General features: G+C 28.1%; 2 protein-coding genes across 2 annotated transcripts; one reads left to right on the top strand and one right to left on the bottom strand.

Annotated features, from left to right (window-relative positions):
* The first annotated feature begins 4,235 nt into the window (after positions 1-4,235).
* On the top strand, positions 4,236-11,508 carry LOC111038783 (uncharacterized protein C05D11.1-like). Its single transcript, XM_022322015.1, has 18 exons — positions 4,236-4,759; positions 5,594-5,734; positions 5,816-5,916; positions 5,976-6,185; positions 7,079-7,201; positions 7,298-7,443; positions 7,510-7,609; positions 8,000-8,275; positions 8,363-8,617; positions 8,700-8,873; positions 8,934-9,170; positions 9,287-9,467; positions 9,581-9,833; positions 9,908-10,094; positions 10,185-10,328; positions 10,586-10,746; positions 10,811-10,963; positions 11,395-11,508. Exons 1-18 carry the CDS (start codon positions 4,564-4,566, stop codon positions 11,456-11,458), a joined length of 3,102 nt encoding a protein of 1,033 aa, XP_022177707.1. The 5' UTR covers positions 4,236-4,563; the 3' UTR covers positions 11,459-11,508.
* Positions 11,509-11,637: 129 nt separating this feature from the next.
* LOC111038785 (dynein regulatory complex subunit 3-like) lies at positions 11,638-25,020 on the bottom strand. Its single transcript, XM_022322017.1, has 10 exons — positions 24,866-25,020; positions 22,098-22,261; positions 20,850-20,978; positions 20,555-20,733; positions 19,559-19,780; positions 18,794-18,934; positions 16,558-16,738; positions 16,342-16,494; positions 14,204-14,352; positions 11,638-13,722 (listed from the first exon to the last, which is right to left on the bottom strand). Exons 1-10 carry the CDS (start codon positions 24,990-24,992, stop codon positions 13,632-13,634), a joined length of 1,536 nt encoding a protein of 511 aa, XP_022177709.1. The 5' UTR covers positions 24,993-25,020; the 3' UTR covers positions 11,638-13,631.
* Between the last annotated feature and the right edge of the window lie 202 nt (positions 25,021-25,222).

Raw genomic sequence — 25,222 nt, 5'->3', positions numbered from 1 at the left:
TATTATATATATATTTTTTTTTAATTAACGCCAGTCGGCGTTTACAAATACTACATAATACGAATACAGCATATTATTTAGTTACAGTATTGTTTATATGGGATAAACTTAGCTAAGGTCTAAGAATAATAAAAATAACGAAATGACAAGTTAGAAACAGGAAATAAACAATCAAAAATGTGCGTCTCAATTATTAAAGCAAGTTTGCTTCGCGCATCAATCTTGAGAGTGGTGCATTTCTGGCAAAGTTAGACTTATTATTTGGTTGGTAGAAAGAGCACTTCATTTTAGTATTAGTGGGAGTACGAAAATCTAGTTGTTCAAGCAGCCTCGAAGCTTCGACTCGATCCTCAATCAGACCTCGAATGAAGTTAGTACTAAGTTTATCGCGTCTAGCTGAAAGGGAATTTAGTTTAAGAGCTTGACTAAATAGGTCTATAATCATGTTTTGGGCGTGGAAAATTGAGAAAATACCCAGCAAAGTTTATAAAGGGTGTATTAGGCTGTTTAGTTGTTTAGTATTTTATTTGACTTACGTTCTTTTTTAATAGGAAAAAATTAATGCCATGGAAAGAAATATACAGCATAATATTATAAACTAACTCTAAGTTTTTTAATGCAAAAAAAACTAAATTGCATTGTGAAATCAATAAAAATAAAACTCGAAATACCTAAGTCTCTAAGTCTATATAGTTTAGAGAGATTTATAAAAATTGTGGTACATTAAATTTAAAACTTAAAAGTTGAACATAATGTCGAATTTAATATTCTATGAATAATTAATACTTTAATACATTTTAATAGTGTAGTATATTTTAACAAAAGGTAATTTAAAAAAGTGAATTTTATAATAAATAATAAACATCATTATGCAATTAATAACAATAAAATATTAACCTTATTTTGAAATGATAAATTAAAAAAGTTATGACAGTCAACAAAAGAAACAAAATATGAGTCATTATAAGGAAATACTATTTTAAAAGGTAAAATAAAATCTTAATAAGTATTTAAATTGTGGTAAATAAGTGGTGAGTCCTTTATCGCACTGCAGAGATACGAGGTTTTGTTTTAAGGCATTTAATTGGAATATTTCTTTCATAAGCTTTTATTAAAGCTTTTTATTATAAACTTGAACATTTTATACATGACTACTCTTAAGATGTTACTTGCGTAACTCAAAAAAAATTGAAAATAGTTTTATGAGTTAGAAAATTCATGAATTTTTTCTTTTAATATCTAAGATTTTAGAATTTAGGTTTTTGCTACCCATAACAAAAAAAAAAATGTAATCAAAGATTTTGAATATTCACCCGTAAACTAACGATTTCATATGAAACGATGTTTGTACTTTTTATTATTATAATTCAACATGTAACTAAAAAACTAGTAGATACTTGAAATGTTCACCAAATACTGATTATAAGCAATAGCTTTTTCTATGTGTGGTATAATTTTTTGAAATATTTTGATTGTATTTGAACAATTTATAGACATTTTTAATTTTCAATTTTTAGTTTATAAAATAAAATATTTGCACAGTAAACAAACCCGAAAATGTAATACAATGTTCCTCATAAGTTGTTATAATAACAGTTCAATAAAATTTATGATAGATAACAACGACTTTTTTGTAACCATTTGAGGTTCAAATTTTTAAAAAATTCGTCGAAATCACGAAAATTTGCAAATCATTTTATTTGTAAGTATCATAAATTGTATACAAATTAAACCCCTTACTCCCCACAAGTTTACTTGAAATTTATTAGGAGTACTTGATGCTTTTTGTGTTTTTACTTAGTCTGCTCGAGTATTTTTATACTACTTCGGCGCCACTGAGTGTCTGAGTCTACTCTTCTAGTAGATTAGTATTAAGTCTTAAAAATGAGCAACATGATAGGCTGTTGTGATAGTAAGGACACCATATTGGACATACAGTATAGTTGAGAACATTATCTGTGAAATATCATTTTTATTTTTTTAATATCACTTATACGAAAAAACTTCTGGTGGTTTCAAAAACCACTATTTTTGTGTTTTTCACATCATAGATAAATTAAATGTTCACCAAAAATAGGCTCGATAGAGGGACTTAGCCCCCTCTCAAATTTTTAATCACATATTTTAGTTTTTAATATTATTAATGTGAGTGAGTAGAGTGCTGCTTATACAATATTTTAACCCTCCAAAAAAAATGTCCCTAATTGTGTCTGTATCACCGTATGTTATAATTGCAATTTCTAGACACCATACAATTTTCAAAATATTTTGACTCTTTTTAACTTATTTATACATACATTTCAAATTGTATTAGTTTTTTTTAAATTAAAGACATAAAAAATTTTTTTTGATCAAAAGATTTGAAAAATTGAATAGGTTCCTCAAAAATTATTTTTTTTGAAAATTAAAAAAAAACGTTGAGCGTAAATCCAAAATGTTCTTTTATGAGCAACTGAAGTTAGAGTTTTGACAAAAATGTTCAAATTATTTTGAGTTAGAAGTTCATAGAAAAATTCTCTATTTATACTAAGAATTGAAAATGTGGTCAAAATAGCTTTTAGGTTTTCTTATACTTTTTATATAATTTTAATATTTTGTGATAATTCTTTTTATTCTTATGAATTATACACGAATTTATTTTAGTTTAATAACTATGAATAAGGTATTAAAAAAAAAATTAAAAGTTAGCTAGCAAAAGCAATCTTTTGATTATAGTACCTAAAACATTTGACTACACAAAATCATGAAAACCTCGTAAAAATGTCGGTATAGGTACCTACTTAACATTTTGGTGCTCCTAAAAACTCATTTGAAGCTGCATTAGCAAATTCAAAATTATCTAGTAATTAAAAATATTGGTACCTACTTAAAATAAATAATACCATTAATACCAACTATCTGTACCTATTATGATTTATGATACTAACAATTAAATAACGGTTAAATCAATAGATGATCTTTCATTGTTTTTTATTAGTCCTATTATTTATACTTATGGTTTATGTACAAATAATTACTATCCATTGTATTAGTAAAAATGTTTTGTTTAAAGTTGGTATATACCTGTAACATTTTCTTATTTGGGATTTTAAATTATGTAAACTACCTAAATACCTACATAATTTTTTTAACTTGGGTAAATGGTTCGCGGATGCTGAACAACTATGATACATTGTTGTTATTTTTATTTCTTCGTGAGTTATTATAAATATTAAGTAGCAACTTATAATGTAGTACTTATATTACGAGTAATAATTTTGCGGGAAAAGCGGGAAAAAAATGTTGAGTTTTTAGGGAAATTGTAGGTCTAAAATTGCAAAAACAATGGGTGTCCAGTAAAGTAACAAGATACCAATAAAAGTAAAAAAAGTTTTAAAATGTTATTTCAATATAGCTGCCTAAGTATTTCATTCTATTTACCTACTCTTTAAAAGTGTAAAATGTTGGATTTTAGGATGTAAAATTTAGTATTAGTGCGGACCGGACAAAATATTTCAAAGGTGTGTAGCGGGGACCATATAGTATTAGAGTACCTATTTACTATTGCCGTTGGCCTACCTACCTACCACTGATTTTATGAAAACACAATACACACAAGGCAAGGTGGAAATATCCACCTTGATACAAGGCTACAATCCACATTATTATACAATTATAATAATATCGGACTTTAAAGGAACAAGAATGCCACAAAGTATAATTGAAATCTTTAAAATATAACAGTGACTAAGGTTGTATTAAGTAGGTACCTACCTACCTATAAGGAATAATTGTTTTCCATAACACAATTTGGAGAAAAAAAATTGCCGTTTACCCAACAAAAGCAGTGCAGCAGTAGCAGCACTCTGTATAAAAGACGGTGCACCCTCTATAGCCTACTGCCTACAGCAGACACGTACCTACACATAATGTTAATTTACATTACATTTTACCACACGATGTATTTACACAGTGATATTAATTGGTAGGTAGGTTGTAGGTATTTTATTATCGAGAGGAATATAATATTATATCATTTAATGACAGCCGTCCGGCGATCGAACGACGACAGTGTATTGACAATCTCGAATCTTTCGCATCGGAACATTCGAAACATCGAATCTCGAAAGGATTAAATTTGATTACGCGTAACTGTAATATTTACGTAGGTCGCAGTGTTCACCGGCGCCCGGTGTAAGTGTGGAGGCGACGCTCAGTGGCGTCAGTCCGACGGCAGGAATGAGGAGGGGCGGTAGCGTCTGTACCTTATCTCATCCGATATCGCGTGATCGTGCCTCCACCACTATTCACTTACCGTAGTTGACCGTCGTCGCGTTGTCCATGTGTGTTCTTCGTTGTTCCTAACGCCCGGCATTCGCGAATAATATTCCGATACTTCCCCGTAGCTATTTGATGTTGTAGGAATTACGGCAGTCTCATTCGAGTTTCTCCTCTCTGCTGATTACCATAACTACCTATTAAACATTTACTGTCAATCGAACGGTTTGCACGGCACGCACCACCTGTCCTACCACACAGACGACGGTCGTTTTTTAGTTTTACGGTTGTCAGGCCGGATTGCACATGAACGACGAACGCGCCGGAATGGCTCCTGTAGACGTAACGCTCAGCGAGAAGCACTCTGACCGTTTTCAGCTGATCAATTATTCGAAACTCGAGTCTACCATACCGGTGTACAAGTATAAATGTTTGCGTACTGGCATCACCATCGTGTTCGGTGACATAGAGGGCCCGCTAGTCCAGGGATACTTCACTCTGGGTAATATATTGGTCTGTTTTTTTTGTTTTTTTTCTGTTCACAAATGTTGTAACGACCAACAGCTGTGGTGAAGACAGTGTGTGTTGTACTGGTAATCTGTTTGAGATCACAACTCCCATATTATCGCAGCAAACTAAATTGACGTAATTTTATTTTGCATTGTGTGCACTCTTTTCTAAGAATTGTTACATTTTTAATCGTTGACAGTTCTATAACGGCAGGAAAAAATTGGTGATCATAGCGAAATAGATTTTTACTGATTTGGGTTATCTACCAGTTTAAGCACCAAAATCCTGGTTGAGCGTATTATTGCCTATCACACCAATTTCTATTAAGATCTAGTGAAAAGTTATTCTTCTGATAGTATATTCTCCAATGGGCGACTTTATAATTTCAACAAATCAACATTCTACTTTGTCTTTCTTTAAACATAAGATTGAGTCATAATAGTTTTCCATAAAAAAATCTTCAAATTTCTTCTAATACAAAATTGTTTGCTCAGCAAAGGCTGAGAAGCATTGTTCTGACTTAAATGTTCACAGATATCTTTTAGGAGTAAATAACTGGATTACTGACTATTATTTTTATTTGTACCTATTTATGAATGTGAAACAGATATGAATGGGTCTAATTATGTTTTTATGAACTTATAATATTTACTTGCCTACAACTTGTATTATTTCCATTATTCATGAACACATTTTTATACTATAGATAAATCTTTTTTTTAGTAAATAATTTGCATTGATTTTATTTATAATTAAAAACACATTAAAATACATGAAATAAAAAACTATGTTTTTAACTACCTATTTTTAAAATGTTTATTTGTAGCTACTGAAGCTCACGATGGCGATGGCATTCCACATACATTAGAACATTTAATATTTCTAGGATCTGAAGATTATCCTTTTAAAGGAGTTCTTGATTTATTGGCTAATCGTTGCCTTGCATCTGGCACAAATGCTTGGACAGGTAAAAAAATGATACCCTTTTCCTTTTATGTTAATAAACTATAAGATTTCTACTATTATTTTACCACAACATTTATTTTAGATGTTGATCATACATGCTATACAATTAGCACAGCTGGTAGTGAAGGCTTCCTATCACTTCTTCCAGTCTATCTTGACCATATATTATATCCTACAATTAAAGTATGCTTTTTTAAGAATTATTTATTCATTACAAGCTATTAATTAAATACATTATTTAGGATTGTGGATTTATTACGGAAGTCCACCATATAACTTATGAAGCAGAGGATGCTGGTGTTGTGTACTGTGAAATGCAAGGCAGGGAAAATACTGGAGAAAGTATTGTATCAAGAAATATGTTGGAAAACTTGTACCCAGGTAAATGTGGTTATAAATCGGAAACTGGAGGTATTATGAAAAATTTGAGGGATTCAACTACAAATGAAAAGGTAATAATTGTATTTAAAGGATATACTGTTTTTATTTATTCTTGTGTAATACCCATTATAATAGTTAGTGTTTTATTATACAGGGTGATTCACCAAGCATGCTTAACCTCATTTTTTCCTTTAATAATAAATTTATTTAAATTCCGACTTTTGAAATTTTTAAATATATCTACTCAAAGACCATATTTTCAAATTGTTGAATTTGTTTGTCCTGTGGTGATGCAAACTTCTGTTTTTCAAATTAGAATCCTCCTCTTTTATTGTAAATTAATTAGTAGATAATTTTTTTGAAAATTATGATGTACAACGTTCAAAATTTTAATGAGTAGTTTCTTACTTATTGAAAAGTTTGTATGAAAGATAATATTCCTTAAAATTGATTTTACATAAATATAAAATACATCTAAAATCGAATCTAGTATTTATTATACTTGGGCCAAATAACAAATTATTAATATCGATAGATTAATATTAATATTTAATGGCTGCAATTTTCAAATTACCCTCACCTTCATATTTTATAAATTAATTCCTATGGATCTTTTATCCCTAGAACTCAAAGTTAAATAACTCAAAAACTACTATAAAATTTGATTTTGATATGTAAAAAAATGCAGAAAAATTATCTACTGTACAATTTATAGTTGAATTGGGGTGTTCTCATTTAAAAAACAGATGTTAGTATCTCCACAGGACACTCCTTGAGTAGAACAAAAAATCTCAAAAATTTTAAAATACAGCCTTAAAGTATATTTAAAAATTAAAAAAATCAGAATTGAAAGAACTGCATTATTGAAGAAAACATTGGCTCGATGAATTACTCTGTAAAAATTCTAGTTATAAAAAAGAATTTTCTTAGTTATTGAATAATTTATTTACATTATGTGTTATAGATTCGTAAATATCATCATGCATTTTATCGTCCTGAAAATTTATTACTTCTTATAAGTGGAAAGATAGATCATTCTTCTGTGTTTGACGTTTTAGAACCATTCATTCAAAAGATTTTATCAAAGGTAATATTGTTAGTTTTTTTTTTTTTTTGATTTGAATAATACTTACTTAACTATTATTATTGTGTATATTTAATATATAATTTATTATTATTGCAGGGTAATCGAGGAGATTATGTCAGACCTTGGCAAAACCCCGTGGATCCATTAACTATATCTTCAAATAATTCGGTCCTTTTTCCTTCTGATGAGGAAACTAATGGAATAATAAGTGTAGGCTTTAGAGGTCCAAATTGTTTAAAAGAGTAAGTAAATATGTTATTTAATGAATTATTATAACATATTATATTAATGTTATTTTTCTATTTTAGTTATATTGCATGTCAATTATTGTTGAAATACTTGACGGATACTCAGATCAGTCCTTTACCTAAAGAAATGGTTGAAATTGCAGATCCATTTTGTACTGATGTAAGAATATAAAACTGCATATAGAATACTTTGAAATATTTTGTTCAAATCTTAAATTAACTTAATAGCTGATATTGCTTATAAATTATCTTTAAATATTGAGATTATCTGTGAAATCTCCAAATAAAATTCTGTCAAATAATACTAAAAATATTGTAAAATATGCTATAGTTACAAATAAAATAAGTTTTTATCAAAATTGTAAAAATAAATTAAATTACATTTAATTTGGTTATTATTGAACAATTTAAATGTAATCAACCAATACACATAGCTATTTTATTACAACCAAAAACTAAATATTATTTATTTTTGAGTTGGTGTTATAAATAATATAATCTATTAAATTATTGTTTATAAATTTTTATTATTGTATATATATTTTAACAGGTGTCATTTGATATGACTTCTCATAATGAACCTTCTATAACCATTAATTTTGAAAATGTTCCCATTGAAAAAATGGGTGCTGACATTATACCCTCAAAATTGGATGAAGTATTTTATAAACTTTTGGTCGATGTTAGTTATCTTGACTTGGAAAGATTAAAAACATTTGTTGAGAGAAACAAACTTCAAATATTGAGTTACTTAGATAATTATCCACATGAAAAATTGTCTTCAACAATTATAGAAGATTTTTTGTATGGAAAAACTTCTGTTGATGTGAGTAATATTATTTATATTTAATGTAAATTCTTAAAAAATTAAACACTATAATTTCATATAAATAATTATTACTAATATTTTCAGTTGGAGCAGAAATTGAATAAAATGAACATACTAAAACAACTAAATAATGAAGGAATAACATTTTGGAAAGGAATATTGGAAAAGTATTTTGTCAATAGTAATAGAGTAATTGTTAGGGGAATACCTTCTATAAAAAAGCAAGAGGAGTTAGCTAATGAAGAAAAAGAAAGAGTACAAGAACGACATACAACACTAGGGGAAGATGGTTTGAAAAAAAAGGCAGTTGAATTATTAAATGCCAAAGTTGAATGTGAGGTAAGAATTTTAAAATATTTAACCAAACAAATAATTATTTTGATTGTAAAATAATTGTTTATAAAATATGCTCGTGTTTCAGACTAAACCACCCAAAGAACTTTTAACATCGCTTAATATTCCTAATATTGAATGCATACAGTTCTATTCATATAAAACATTCACGACAAATTCTATTGATCAACATGATTTATTTAAAATAACTAATGCACCCATATACATGGAAGTAGACAATATAAAAAGCAACTTTGTCTATGTAAGTATATTTTTAGTAAAGCTAAAATTAATTTGTGACTGTTTATTTTTTGTTTTGTAGATTTACACTTTTATTGATACCAAAGATGTACCTATGAATCTTAAAATGTATTTACCGATTATGGTTGATTTGTTAATGAAAAGTACAGTCAACTGTGATGGTATTAAAATTCATTATACTGATATTATTGCTCAGTTAGAAAAAGATATAATGTGCTGGAATTCAGAAATAGGAACATCATCATCATCTCACTTCTTGTGTGGAACTTTTTCTTCTGTTATTTCATTATTCTTTCAGGTAATTATATTAGGTTTATTTAAAATAATTTTCAATAGTTATTAATAAAATAATGTGTGTAACACTTCTCCAGTTAAATAATAAGTTTTTTATTATTATAAATTTTACTTTTTTAGTTAGAACCAAAGAAATACCACATGGGCATCAAATGGCTGCATAATTTTTTGTTCAATACAGAAATAACAAAAGAAAAATTTTCTATTAATTTAACAAAAATAATAAATGAAGTTTCAAGTTATCGAAGAGACGGTAATCATATGTTAAGGGATATATTACGTAATATAATCTATAAAAATAGTAAGTCGATATAAATATTTCATTTTTTGTTTTCTATTATCTTGTAATAGTATCTTATGATACACATTGTTTTAAACAATTTTGTTATGTAATTATTTGTTCAATTTATATAGATAGCAATCACTATGCGTGCAGTACACTGAGACAACATAAATTCTTATCAAATTTACAAAATAAAATAGAATCTGATGAAGGGTGGTCATCTATTAATGATGATTTGAATAATGTAAAAATGATTTTAGCCAATCCAGACTGTATAAAAATGCATTTATCTGCTGATTTAGATGTATTATGTGAAATTCAACCAAACGCATCTTCACTTTTGGAACAGCTAATTCCATCCAACATTAAACATTCAGAAAAATTGTGAGTATTTTAGCAAGTAAGCATTATTGTATACTTTGAAATTGTTATTAGAATGGTATTTATATGTATTTCAGATTTGAAACTGTTTTTGACTATGAATATATTTTACCCAATGATGAATGTGCTATACGAGCTTGTGCTGTTGGTATGGGTGCTATTGAGTCCAGTTATTTCATACAAGTAACAGATTGTATCAATGACTTTAATCATCCAGATATGGCTGGTTTATTAGTCTTTTTACAATATTTTACACAATTAGAAGTATGTTATATAGTATAATTTTATTCAAATTTAAAATTAACATTTTTTTTTTATTTACTGTTATTACATTAAGTATTTTTCATTTTATAGGGACCAATGTGGAAAAATATTCGTGGACTAGGTCATGCATATTCATACAGCATTACTCCAAGACCCAATGAAGGTTTACTATTGCTCCATTTTTATCGTTCAGTAAATGTGCCTGCCGCATATAAAGAAACCAAAAATATTATGGTATGTTTATTCGACTATTTAAAAAAAAAAATCAAGTTAGAATCTTTATGTACATCCACTCTCTACCTTTATCAATAATAATATGTCTACATGGTATCTGTCCATTGCTCAGTAATGGTTTGTTTTCTTAAATATAATGAATCATAATTAAAGAAGATATGTTAAGCAACAAATTGTATTGATATATTAACATTGTTATAATTAAAGTTAAATTTGACGTATTGTGTTGCAATAATAAGTTATTTTTTCCATTATAGGAGACTCATTTAATTGATGGTGCAGTTTGGGATACAACACTATTTGAATCTGCAAAATGTTCTGTTATTTTTGAAATTGCTGAAAGAGAAAAGTCAATAGGTGACTTAGTAACACAATCTGTATTGTTTCATTTTAGAAATTTGTCACCCGATTATAATCGGTAATAAACATATTTGTATGATATTGTTAAATTATATGTATTGATAATATTAACAATTGTTTAGAAATCTTATTAAGAAGATATCTGAAGTAACACTAGAGGAACTGCCACAAATTGGGAATAAGTATGTGATGTCATTATTTAATCCAAAATGTATAAGAACAGCAATGGTCTGCCCACCATCTAAATTAGATGATGTGGCTAATGAATTTAAAAAGTAAGTTCAATCCATTCTCAATCTTAACTTTTTGTATATTTAAGAATTTATTAATTATGTTATTACAATTTAATAAATCATGTATTTATGTACATTTTTTTCTTTTTGGTGACTTTTATATAATAATTGCATGCCTAATATTCGTCATGTTTCATTATAATAATTGTTGAGTTTTCTGGTTGTTATTTGTGTTATTGTTAAGTTTATTTAAGTTTAATCTATTATTAATTACAGTCCCATAAGAACAATTTTTATATTTTTAATATGGTTTTCAATTAATTTAATCTATTTATTAATTAAAAGTGCTATGTTATGCAGTGAAAACTTACTAATTTTTATTTTTATTGATAGAAATAATGTAATTTTGTGTTATTATACTTAAAAGCCTAACCCGTACAATTTAATAAATATATATTTTTATTTTATTTCAGAATGGATATTGACATGACCATATACAAATCATTGGATGATAGTATTCTCAATGATGCTGCTTAGATCTTCTAATTTACTAGTTCAATTTCATATTTTTTCTTCTTCAGAATAGAATTTTTAACCAACTTGTAAGCCATTTTTTTCTTTATTTGCTTCACTATATTTTCATAAGTTTATAATATTATAAATTATATCATATTATAACCATTCATTTATTTGAATGTTAATAAAATCCAAAATCATACTATCAAAAAATGTTGCTTTTACTTGATCTGAATCTACAATATTACATTCATATTTAATGTTACTTATTATAAATAATTTCATATATTCTATTATATAACATATAATTACTGGTTTTTAGGCAACAGCAATGTAAATTTCTTATGCCATTGTAGGTATAATACATTATTTTAAAAAAATGTAAATTGTTAATGTTCCTAATGGTCTAAACATATTCAATTTTAAACATCAACAACAGTTTATATTTTAAGATTAAAGTTAAAAAAGAATTTGAGCGTTTGGGTGTTCACCTTTTTTCAGTTCTATTGTTAAATAATATTTATGCGCAAGAGGTGTATGACCAAAAAATCGAACAAAAAAGGGTCAAAATTAACAATAGTGTTGCGTAAACAACAACCGGTGGTTTTATGTAATTGTGTATTTTGACCATCACTGGTTAATGTTTAAAGTATTAAAAAATCAGAAGTATTTCCAATTTCATAGTTTCGTACATGGGTACACTAATTGGCTCAGAGAATTTATTACAACATTCACAACTAGTGATTATGGATAATACTTTGGACTTTCATCTTTGAATTTCAGTGGCTCAATTAAGGGGGTGTTTTGGGTGTCTAGCCCATTGAACCATAATTTAAGAAATAATAATGTGTTACAAAAATGTCATATTGTCTTTTGTCCATAGTACCTATACTGAGAAGGCAACAAATTCGGAAATTTATTATGGTTAAAATAAAAATATTATTACAACCAGAACCACTACAAAGGGGAGAGAGGATGTTGGAAATTGAATTTAATGACTCATTGAAATAAATTTGTAATTTTTGAAATTTTGAAAGGAATTTGGGTACCACACGATTGCGTACAATGTACTTTTTTGAGAACACGATTAACGATTAGCGATATACGTTAAACCATTAACTTTAATATTTACGCCAAAAGTCAAACGATTGTGTATGATTTGCTGTGGAACGTTGCCAAATTTATGTTTTTATTTGTGATTAGTAAAATTTAAATTTTTAAAAAATGACTTAAGTTATGGTAGTGCTTATAAACTCAATTTTTGACAAATATGATATACCTAATATAGTAAACAAACTAAAATAATTAAAAATAATAAAAGGTTGAAATAATATAATAAAGAATGTTATACGGTTATACCTTAGTACTACTTAAATAACAAATTTTTGACCAAATATGTTATAATATTTTTATGAATTCTATACTTGTTATATTCTTTCATGGATTATTTTATACGAATTGAATCAGCATTTTCCATTTTTTTAATCTGACCTTTAAATACTGATTGAATTTTCATACATGCTTCTTCTTGCGTTTCTTTTGAAATATTTAAAGCTACATGGACAGAAGGATAGGAGCTATGAAATTGAGCGTTGTATGTTCGATATAAACTTTCAGATCCATTTGTCGTACTTAAAAAAAATAAAAATAATGCAAAATTATAGTTATTATAGCAATTATATGGACATGTACACCGATATAGTCAGGTTTGTTGATTTGTTATTCAGTTATATGTTGCTCAAAGTCAACAAAAGCTTTCAAATAAAGAAAAAAATTAAAAAGAACATTTGTATTCTCAACGACTGAGTTCCAAAAAATAAATTAAAGTTTCAATAAGTTGGCCGAACAAATGGAAATTATATGTAAACTTTTGCTATGTATAATTTTGTAAAATGCCTTAAGATTAAATTTGATAATACCTCAATTATATGTGATTTGTATCTAAATATATAGAGTACCAATAAGTTTTTCAGTCTCTCGAATGCCGGACGTAAGTAGTCATATTATTATTCAGAAATAATTATGGTAGTAAGTTTGAATGAGAAAAAAAAATATTAAAAATAGAATTCATCTGAAACTACACTATACACTACTGTCACCCCCCTTTAAAAAATCCTAGTTGCGCCCTGTTCGCGTTATAATATAGATATTTAGTAATAAACAAACTGTTGACATCATAAAACTGTTATAACTGCTAAGATTGTGTTTGTTTCAATGTTTTGTTTTGAGAACGGATGAATGTTGCGATTTCTAATATTTTCCGACGATTTCTTTGGAATTCTTCGCTGCAAAATTATTTAAAATTTTAACAATACATAATAATTAATAATATAGGTAGTAGGTACCTACTCAATACAATTAATAAAACATTTGAATTATATGCATATATAGTTAACTTGGTAAAATATTAGGTTAATTTTTTAATAAGAGTCTTATTAGGAAGTCGTTAATAATTTATACTTTTTATGTATTTTAGTTATTAATTATATTTTATATACGGATAAAAAATAAAATGTAAACGAATTAAACCATTTAAATAATAAAATACATAGGTACCTAGGTTTGTAGCTTATGGAGTAGGTACCAGCTGTTTGTATAATCGTTATTAATAATCAACTGCATCGAATACAATTCTATACAATTATGCTATACATGTTCGAACACTGTTGCTCAATTGTTTAAGTTGTATCAGTTATTATTCAATGTTTTGTGTCTTTTTTATCATCATGAACTGCAGTTTTTAGTTTTTTAGTTTTGACATATTACCTGTTAAATTTGTCAAACACGTCATCTAACCATTTGGAAGCACTTTTCGTTATGTATAATTCAGCGCGTTCTACCTGCGAGGCTTGCGATTCCATACATTGTGAAATATCGTTTGTAAATCGTGACACTCTGCTTATTCTATTATTCATCTGAAATAATCAGAAAAAAAATTATGACCAGAAATGTCTGGCAAGGTCCAGAGAAGGACATTCGAATAATAGTTGTATTACATTATAGGTATAGTTAATAAATCTATATGAATTGGTATTCATAATCGTTATAGTATTAAATATTATATTTCTTAGGGTAAGTAGGAAATCATTTAATTAATTAATTACCTACGAATTGAAAAATGTTATACATTGTACATATACATTGTACATTTATACCTACATGCTACGTATAAAACATAGTTACATAAATACTTACGTATGATATATATACTGTACATTATTATATACTCAATTGTAATACGTAATTAAGTAATATTGTCGATGTTCCCATGGTTGATTGACTTATTGTAAATATTTACATTCATATCATTTTAAACACGGGATTGAGGACAAACACCCAATTCGTGGTTTGTATATCTGGTGGACTGTCATATTTAGTTACCTACCTAATTGTAAGTACGGCTATACTATATGTCTATATATACTATATTACTATACATGTTCAACTAAAACAAACAAAACAGCATTAAAAAGTGGCTTAAGATTACAAACATTTAGGTTCTATGAAATGCACAGAAAAGAAGAGAGCAATATTTAAGAGACAAATTTATCGGCATTCTTAATTTAGATTGAAAAAAGTATAAAAGTTGGTATTAAAAAAAAATGTAAAAATATTTTTGTGCTTTTATAATATTTATAACGAGCACCCGGCTTTTCGCGTGGATCTAACTGAATTTATAACTATTGATGAAAATATTTTATACCTTGCAGTAAATAAAGCAGTAAAATCTGACTTCACTAAAACAATATAATAAATATATTACAAATATAAAATACAACGCGATATAGGTACATACCTATGTATCTTGGTTTAAGTGTATCTTAGTAATAGTGTACATCAATACACTGTCAAATCGGCGTCAGTGGACCTAATAATAATTCAATCTAGATGTGCAACCTCAAGTTACGAATTAGATTTAACTTTTCGTTGTCTTGGTATATTTTTTAAACTAAGAACTCTCTAAACTTTTTTGATATCTCTAAAAACAATGCCTGATATTTTCGTCGAAATCTAATAAGTTGTTTTTGAGGATATAAGCTACAAACATACATTTGGTTTTGAGCATTTACGATTTATAGCTTATTGTTTAATTGAGGCCACGTAAATGTGCCTTAAAAATTTTGGAAAAGTCTTTCTTAGTGGATCTCTAACATTATTAAACGAAACCACTGACTAAATTGCACACTCATAGCTTTGGTCCCTGTTATAGGCAATGATGGATTCAGCACTCGGCAGCCAGCCAGGATAAGTTCTTTTATACCTATAGGTATTAACCATAGGTATACATAAAAAAAACTCTTATGAGTTATGACTGACGAGATAAACTCCGAATTGTTTATACATTTCATATTTTGTTTTAATATTTTTACTCTAAAACCACTTATTAATATCTTTTCGCAAATCGTATAAGTTAAACATGTTTACGTCGTTAGATTTAATTTTTTCATTACTGTCATGTACATGTGATTTTACTAAAATTATTAAATAACTCAATAGATTGCCCTTATTTATTAGAACGATTATATTTTTAAATTATAACTGAATTATATTCTACCAAAAAAAAATACTGTTTTATAATAATTAATAATATTTCTGATACTTTTTTATATGAGAATCGTCTGTTAATTGCTAATATAGGTAGGTACTGATGAAAATAGGAATAGATGCTATGGAAGCTAATATTAGTTATTAGGAAGTTAATTACTGTTATACAATTATGTACGACATATCTATATATTTTTTTTTATTATTATGGCAAGTGAAGTTTATCACCATTTTTACTAATTTAATAGCTATTGTTTTTAATTTATTATTCACATGCTACATATTTAAATTGTTTTGTAAAGTGTAAATGGAGTTTTATTCTTTCCGTGGTCCGTCAATAACAAAATAATTATACGTACGTCATCGCTTTGAACCGAAGACACTGCATACTCTAAAATGAACTGTAGGAATTTGTTTTGTTGTCTCTGCAACATACAAAATCGGCTATTGACCAACTGTTTGAATTCGACTATCTGTTTTTCGAGTACGTCCCGCAATGCATCAATCATTTTCTAAATAAATCGGTAGGTATTAATAATTAAAGAGGAGCTAATAATAATGATAATAAAGTCAACCGTTATTTTCCTAGACAATTGGTCCTCGTGGCTCATCAGCGTGAGCCATGTTGCTCGAGTCCTCTCACCAAACCGTTCGCAAGCGACGTCAGCGTTTATCAATGGACTTACATGGTCACCGCCACCTGCCGACAAACCACATTTTACACGTTTTTTGTACTCCGTAAATTCCGAAACACACCTGAGAAACAAGATTACGAGTTACGACGTATAGTCTGACAATCATTTTTGAGCTGGTACAATTGCAAAATGCAATGGCCCTTTAATAAAATAAAAACAGGCATTACAAATAATACGCAGAGACTTCCCATGTGAGATTTGACGAGTTTGACAAATCGCAGTTCGGTTCACCGAAAAATTGACGTCGTAACGCCCGATTCAGTTTGCAGATAACCTAGATTTAAGCTCCAAGATTTTTATCAAATTTATTTTTCGTAAACATTTTTGTTTTTTTATCTAAATGTTATATAAAAACATTATATTATTGTAATTTTTTCAAATTTATGTACAATTTACATAAGTGTCATCGGTGGGTGGCTTCTTAGCTCATAATTTCATGTTTTTTATTATCTCAGCTCATACTCTTATTGTGCCGATTGTGTACAGATTGTGTATTACAAATAAAGAAAAAAAAAAAAGATGTTTTTATTAAGTTATTTTAAATATTCCGTTTTTTTAAAAATTAACTCCTTGCGTGTACTTAGATATAGCCATATTATACCCATGTACATCTACTACCCAAGTACATATATTACCAGAGCCACATATAAGGTATGGGACAGCAATGGACGAACAATTAATGAGAGTTGTATAGTCTTAGAAACGATGCATGAACAATGATTGTTAAGTTAGATGATTAAAAGACAGTTCATTCAGAAATTAAACAATTTTATGTATTAAGAGTAATACGATAATGATTACAGAGATAATCAATACTGTGGTTATAGCTTAACCCACTCATATAGAGTGAATTGATCTATTATCAAACTTAAAGTTAAGAATATTATAGGGCATACGTATACTACGCCCAAATGACCTTTTTTTGTAAGCTGCGCCCAAATTTTTATCCATGTTAAAAAGGTAAATGTTTAATGCAACCTGAGCCCCATTTGTAAATTATTCAACACTTTTAACTTATTAAAGTGGAATCTATGATTGTGTTTTGTGTACTTTTTCAATCAAATTGTATTGTTGTCCAAAACCACAGTATTTATAAAAACACCAATACTTTATCGAATAACTATTGTGGTGTTCAACAACTGGTGGTTATCAATACATCCGGCATAGAAAAATTACACTATTTTCCGATCATCTGGTAGGTGTAGGTATATGTTTATATAAGAGAAGAAGCTCAGTATTCACCTGAAATATGCCCTCAAGCATCAGCAGGGCAAACTTTAAGCACTAATGTTGCGAGTTATTTCATTTTCACTTTAATTCTACCTTTTATACAACTCATCCATCTATTTTTATGTTCATAGGACAATTAAAAGAGATTAAAATAGAAACGTATATGAAACTGAATAGTATAAATGAACCCTTAAGTACAAAAATTCTACAACCAATAAAAAACGCGAAAAATTACAACATTTAATTAATAAATATAATAGTGGTCCAACTCCAATTGATGAGTACTTATATAACAGCAATATGACATTATTTGTCCTAATATTGTACTTTTTAAAACTATATATTTTATTTTATAAATTGTTTATATTATGAGGCTGCAATAATGAACTAAGTTTAAATTAGAAATTTTAATTTTTGATGTGTAATTTTGTTTACATTTGCAAAAATATAGCTGTTCATTTTTAAAATTTATCAGCTATAGTGCAGTTTACATATCACCTTCTTACACTTGATAAAATCTCGGGCGCAGTTTACACTTGTGATTTAGTGTTTACCTGTACTTCGGGCGTAGCTTACAATTGCCGGTATTATGTTTATATATGTTGGTATTTTACCAAACTTCATTTTTCTGCGATATATGAGCATTTTTAAATTGTAATATTTTATAGACAGTCATACCTCATGCTTTACATGAAAATTTAAAAATCGATAAAAACCCCAAAGTACAGACACAGAAATTGTTTTTACCATTAAATTTAATAGTTGTTAAGAAATTGCCTATTTATTAAACTAATAAAATAACGTTAAATTACGTTAACCAACTCAACGTTGCATATTATTATTTATGCTTAGTTTTTTATTTATTTCAGTTCACTTATTTGCTAACTTTCTGCTTTCATTCACGCCGTCGTCGATCAACTGCCGCAGTTCACCGTGGAATTCGTCAACCAGTCGAGCACGGATCCCGCGGCTAGTCTCCGCAGCTTCCGTTATTTCGGTTATTAGTCGCCTAAAGTCGTCCGCGTATCTAAACGATTCATGACCAGAGGAAAACAAACAAAAAAAAATGTTAAATCGCCTCGAAACAACCAAAATAACATATAGGTATTAGGATTATTGGGATATAAGTAGAGGCAGATTTAAGGGGGGTCCAGGGGACACCTTGCCCTTCCGACAATGGGGGATGTATATATTTAAAAAAAAATACAGTCAAACATTTTTTTTTACTATAAAATAATTTTGAAATACAAATCATTTTTCAGGAGCCCCCTCCACTCCACAGAAAAATATTGAAAATCCACCACTGGTTAACAGTGCGGTGCAACTCAGTATAGGTAGCGGTTTTGGTAAAATTCCAATCAGGGTTGTGGTGAATCTAGAGATGATGCGGTAGTATGTTAAATGCCAAAATGATATGGGAAAAATTGTTTTTATTTTTTTCGAAGACTAGCTGTACTTGAGTTTAATAATTGTTGTTATATTTAAACACTTTTATAAAACCTACTGTTAATAATTTCAGTGCATTATTATGTTTTAATATTCACATTATAATAGGAATTAACTAAGTTCCAAATTCCAATAGATATAGATAATCGCCCAGTTAAAACCATCACTGGTGCACCTAAATTCGGATACAATAATACGGCCTTACCCTCTGTAAACATTATAAATTCCGTAACGGCCGTTTTCCATCAGAACTTGTTCCACGGTCGGGTTACGAAATACGCTCACGTTGAAATCGACGTCTTCGCCTTCCGGGATTCCATCTAAAAAGGCGTCCTTCCTGCTCGCCATTTGTTCTAATCGTAGTTGTTCGTCCACAGACAACCGTTTCCATTTCTTGTCGTTTTTTTCAAGTATAGCAATCAGTTGACTAAAAATAAAAACCATACATTTTTTATGTGATAAAAGCCGTAATTGACAAAAATAAAACACGTAATTTGAATTGACTCGTTCGGGTGTTTGGAGAATGAAGATTATCTGTTTACATATGCACTAGCAAATTAGTCTAATAAATACAAGTGTACATTATATGCGGACGTATTTTGGACATTTGGTTGCATTTTGAAGGGACTAGCGTTCAGTGGCGTATTTAGAGCTTTTTTTTGTGGAAGGGGGGGATAGGGTCCAACAATTAATAAGTTTTAATTATTCAGGACTTTTGAATTGTTTACAGCTGTACCAACATACCATACTAGGAAATCCATATTAATAAACTGAAATATTATTTATTAAAAAAATGTTGTGAAAATTATAGTGTATTTACTGCGAGCACTTAAAGGTCACTCAAATGGCATAAATTGTATTGAGCGTTTGAGCACATTTTTATCATGCAATACGTATAACAGACAATTACAGCCAACAGTCAACAAATATTGATTCTTTCTTTTATAACGCCTTAAAGTAATAAAAAAAGGCCCAACGAGGTGGAAACCCCTAGCACCTGCCTTCCTACACTACTAGCACTATATCTTAGAAGTAAAGTGGTCCTCATTGTGATTACAATTTACATTGTCGATGATGAAAGAACAAACAATTCCTTTTGGGGAGAGGGCTAACCTCCTAACCCTTCCATCGATAACCGCCTGTTGTTCACATCATTTCGGTATCTATACGCTAGCTATAATAGGTATAATTAAAGTTATACCTGTGTGTATCTAGAGCTTTTTTTCTTTCTTCAACTGCAATAGTTTTATTATTCAACACCAGTAATGATTGTACAAATGATAGTATGAATGTCCGTTGCGAGTCAATGGGTTCTGTTTGACATGGGTTACCTTCTACAATTAGCGATATAAGGTTCTTAAACTTTCGTAAGTACAAAGCCTGAAAATTCATTTAAAAATCAATCACATTATTATTTTTAGTACTTATAGTTCATTGATGTTAAAGAAAAACCTAGAAATCTTACTGGTATAGTGATGTATCTATTATGAACTTACAAATTTATAATCGGCTATCTTGCAACATCCTATGTCTAGCATTTCTAAACAATCACGTTGAGTATCCAAATTTTGAATGTTTGTCAATGGATTGTGATTTAAAGTCAAACGCTTCAATTTAACCAATCCCTTCAAAATAATAGGTAATCATTGTTGTTAATTTGTCAACAAAATCTGATTCGGAAATATGTTATAATATACAAGGTTGGAAAAAATGGGTATTCAGGTATGCGTTTATTAAATATATCTATTTACCTATTTGAAAAAGCATATTTTCCAATTTTTGTTTTATTTTTTTATTTATGTTTTGATATTGTACTTTGTATTTTTCATTTTAAATACGTCTTTCTTAAAATACTTTTGAAATATTTGAATTATTTAAATAATATTTTTATTATTACCAATACACATATGTACATATATATGTATATATATATATGTATATACAACCTTGTAGGTATTAGGTGCGTATATTAATTTTCTATATAGATACCTATAGTCATCAAATTATATTCATGTTTGTATACAATATGCTAGCATACAATAGTATTTCGCAAAGGCTTCTTAGTCTCATTTAATGTATACTACTATAATAGTACATATAAATAATTATGATAAAATATTTATCATAATAGCTGATAATAATGAGTAGTTGTTCACTTTTTTATTCTATTTCCGCAACAGTTTATATTTTATTGTTAATAGGTTGGGCAGATACATTTTTTAACTTACAAACTTTTGCATTTGCAATATAATTACATATGTAGTGTAATTCCTACCTCAAATAGTCAAATTATTATGATATTTAATGATGTATATCCAAGGCTCAACATCTGAGCTGTGTTTTATTTACAATAGGTAAGACTGACAGTTGTATTTTTATACATAGATATTTCAAGTTAACCATTTTGTATATTTTATTTCAAAAACATTTTCAAAAGAATATTTACATTACTTAGACTATTGTAAATAAATTTATCATTTTTTGTTTGAAATATATGATATAACTATTATGTAACCATTTGGCCTTACCCTGCCTACTCTGATAATAGGTACATAATAGTGAAAATAAATTACAGTGTATTGAATTTCGATTTTAGGTGCAGCCGTGAGCCGTGCAGATGTCTTTAGACTTTAGTTGAGTGCCAATGATAATATAGTATATTCGTTACTTACGTCTTACCTACGTATATATAGCCATACAGCCGTACAGTTAAATTACCTACAAATTAATGAAAATTGAATTACCTGGAGATTTTCGATCTGCTTAATATGGTTATGAGAAAGGTCCAACTCGACAAGATTTGTGTAGGAATCGAGATTGCAAATTTTATCAATACGATTGACCGGTAATTTTAAAGACGTAAGATTGGTGGACGATATCAAACACAAATTTGCTATGTGCAATATATCTGTATACAATAAATGATTATCAGATAGTTGTTTAAAACATTTTTCACAATAATTACAGAAAGTCAATATAAAAAATAAAAATGTAATACAATTATATATTTTATTTTTCGCATGTCATATTATTCAACTATTATTCATAGATGCCATACTTATGACAATTTTCATAAATATTAAATATAGATATTTATATTTATAAATTATATAGGTAATAGGTAGAAGTAGAATAGGTAGATCGTAGATACCTAACTCTTAATAACAATAATAACTAATAACTAATAAGTAACAACTCTTAACTAATTACTTGTTACTAGGGTTCGGATGTTGTAGGCATTTCATTTTATTGACTATTGGTCCAATATAGCTATGTGTGCTATACATTTGTTTCATACATCATCTACTAAACAGAAGTAGTTGTTTTTTATTTTTTAATCCATTTTTTAAGTTTTTTTATTTTTTAAATTGCTATTTTAGAGTTCTTCGTTTTAATAAAATGTGTTACATTTATGTTCTATGTATTTGAAATTATTGAAAGGTTAATAATAACTTATGTAACTAAATTTGGCACACATTGTTATTTGTTAATATTTATGTTTATATTGTAATGTCAGATGTCACTGGGTCAGCGGAAATGAATCAAATGTTTTAATCAGTTTTCACATTAATATTTGAAAAGATAAATTTGACATTAACCCAACAATGTATTATTATAACTATAATAAGTACGATTTAAAATTTGTTATTCTTTCTTTTTTTAAGTATCTATAGGTCTTATTATAAGTTATTAAACATTCGTAATTTTAAAATTTTTTAGCAAAATCATATTTAAATATTACAATATTATTTCTGACTGTGTCTGCAAGGTGGTATAGCCTAACTCATAATAATATATTATTACATAGTATATACGTAGATAATTTTTAACATATAATTATTAGTTAAAGTCGTATAGAAGGAGCATCGGCTTTTTTTACTAACTGGTAAAATTAGAAAAGAATAAAAATTTCATCAGCCCGTTAATTTAATAATAATAGTCATACTATACGCACTATAGACGCAGTATTCGAAGGAAGTTGCTCAAAATAAGTGAAGGAATGCACTTCATAATTTATATAGTTTTCATATATGGCATAAAAAGTTGTACACCATATGGATGGTGAGGGTGAGGGGATCAGTTAAACTTCTCATACCTTTTTTATAATACAATTTTATATATAGTTTATATTTTTAGTTTTTAGTTTGGTGTCTTATTTTCATTTTTCGAATACTTATAACTATAAAAGTAGCTACATTTAAATATATATTTTGAATATAATTACAATTCTGAAATATAATATACATAATATTATTAATATTATATAATATATTATGAATTTATGCTCAAAGTATTAATGCATATGCAACTTATAAATACTATCAAGTATCAGTTATGCATTATAGTATAATATAGTGATAATACCGTTAATTAATAAATATAAAATTATTTAACTAAAATTAATCAAAAAAGAAATATTTATTAATATGAAAAAAATCAAGGAAATCAAGGATATGGATTGATGAAATAAACATTTGTTGTACATTTCAAGTGCCTACGGTCATTTTTGTTACAGTTACACTAAAAACCAAAATCGATTTTTTTGAAAAATGGTTTTGAGTAAAAATTCCCGTTTTTCCCGTTGCTTTTGAAAATTATTAGGAATTTTAAATTTTAACCTCCTAAATGCACCAACAAGATTCACTTTCCTATACTAGAAAAGTTGCTGTTGGAGAAAATCTAAGCATTTTACTGCAAGAAACCGTGATGATGGACGCAAAAAAAAAAAAAATAAATATAAAAACACACATCATTGTGAAATCAATACATTTATCGCTCCGCTCAGAATCTAAAATACAAATATAACAAAATATGTACTTTTATGGAAAAGAAAGCTAAATTTTCAAATTATGCAAAATAAAAAATATTGACTTAAACTCCTAGTAGGTACTAAAAAAACAGATTGTATACAACTTAGCTATATGTTTATCGACACCTAATATTTGTGTATAATTATAAGGGGGATGCATGATTTTCGACAAAATAAGTGGAGGGATGGAAAATGTGAGTTATAAAAAGTGGAGGAATGCCACTCCACCGTATTACCAAAACTTCGACCACTGACCATACGTAGTTCCCTAGTCAGATAGGAACTATATTATACGAGTACAGTCTTGCTTATCTAATAGTTACCTAACCAAACCTACCTTTTTATAATAACAGTATTATATTATATTTAATTCTTTTTTTCTGACGAAATTGTTCAGGAATAAGATATAATAGGTATGTATTATATATATACTATAAAACCTTTTTTATTTCATTAATTTTAAATATTTTAATTTCCCTACTACACATATACATGTTTAGTATTTATCAACTATAATAAGTATGAAATAAATTAACAAACTTTTTTTAATTTACTACAGTTGAAAATGTGATCCCCGTGGACACGGAATATAGGTACAATTGCAGCGTTCAGAAACAAGCAATAAGATAATTCAAAATAAAAAAAATAGTCATAATATCGTCTATAATATTATAGGAGCGATATTCAATATATTAATCTCACTCGAACAACTGAGATCCAGACATCCGACGTGTTCAAATTTTCTTATCGACGCTGCATCCGAACCGTTATGATAACCGTCGTCTCTGCCAGACCGCCCGATGTCAGAGTTGATCACCGTGAATTCCATGTCAAACTAAGTCAAAGAAATGTCAAGTGCGCGACGACGATGACGATATGAACTTTATACTCAAAATTGAAAATACACCTAAGCCTTACAGTGTGTATTTATACTGTAACTTGTAAACTGATATTAATTTTTTATAATATAATATATAATAGATACCTAATGTAATATTATTACATAATTATTAGCTAATTAGTTATTACCATATTATACCCCTTGTAGTCATGCAGTGG

The sequence above is a fragment of the Myzus persicae genome, unplaced genomic scaffold (genome assembly GCF_001856785.1).
Source record: "Myzus persicae strain clone G006 unplaced genomic scaffold, MPER_G0061.0, whole genome shotgun sequence".
NCBI classification, from domain to species: domain Eukaryota; kingdom Metazoa; phylum Arthropoda; class Insecta; order Hemiptera; family Aphididae; genus Myzus; species Myzus persicae.
Note: the sequence above shows the minus strand (reverse complement) of the source record. Positions and strands in the feature narration are given on the sequence as shown.

Coding starts and splice junctions, on each gene's coding strand:
- LOC111038783 (XM_022322015.1), top strand. CDS start 4,564: ATGAACGACGAACGCGCCGGAATGGCTCCTGTAGACGTAACGCTCAGC. Junction 5,917..5,975: donor TATTATATCCTACAATTAAA/GTATGCTTTTTT, acceptor TACATTATTTAG/GATTGTGGATTTATTACGGA. Junction 10,329..10,585: donor AAGAAACCAAAAATATTATG/GTATGTTTATTC, acceptor TTTCCATTATAG/GAGACTCATTTAATTGATGG.
- LOC111038785 (XM_022322017.1), bottom strand. CDS start 24,992: ATGGAATTCACGGTGATCAACTCTGACATCGGGCGGTCTGGCAGAGAC. Junction 20,979..22,097: donor AGCAGATCGAAAATCTCCAG/GTAATTCAATTT, acceptor ATTATTTTGAAG/GGATTGGTTAAATTGAAGCG. Junction 19,781..20,554: donor AAAGCTCTAGATACACACAG/GTATAACTTTAA, acceptor TTTTATTTTTAG/TCAACTGATTGCTATACTTG.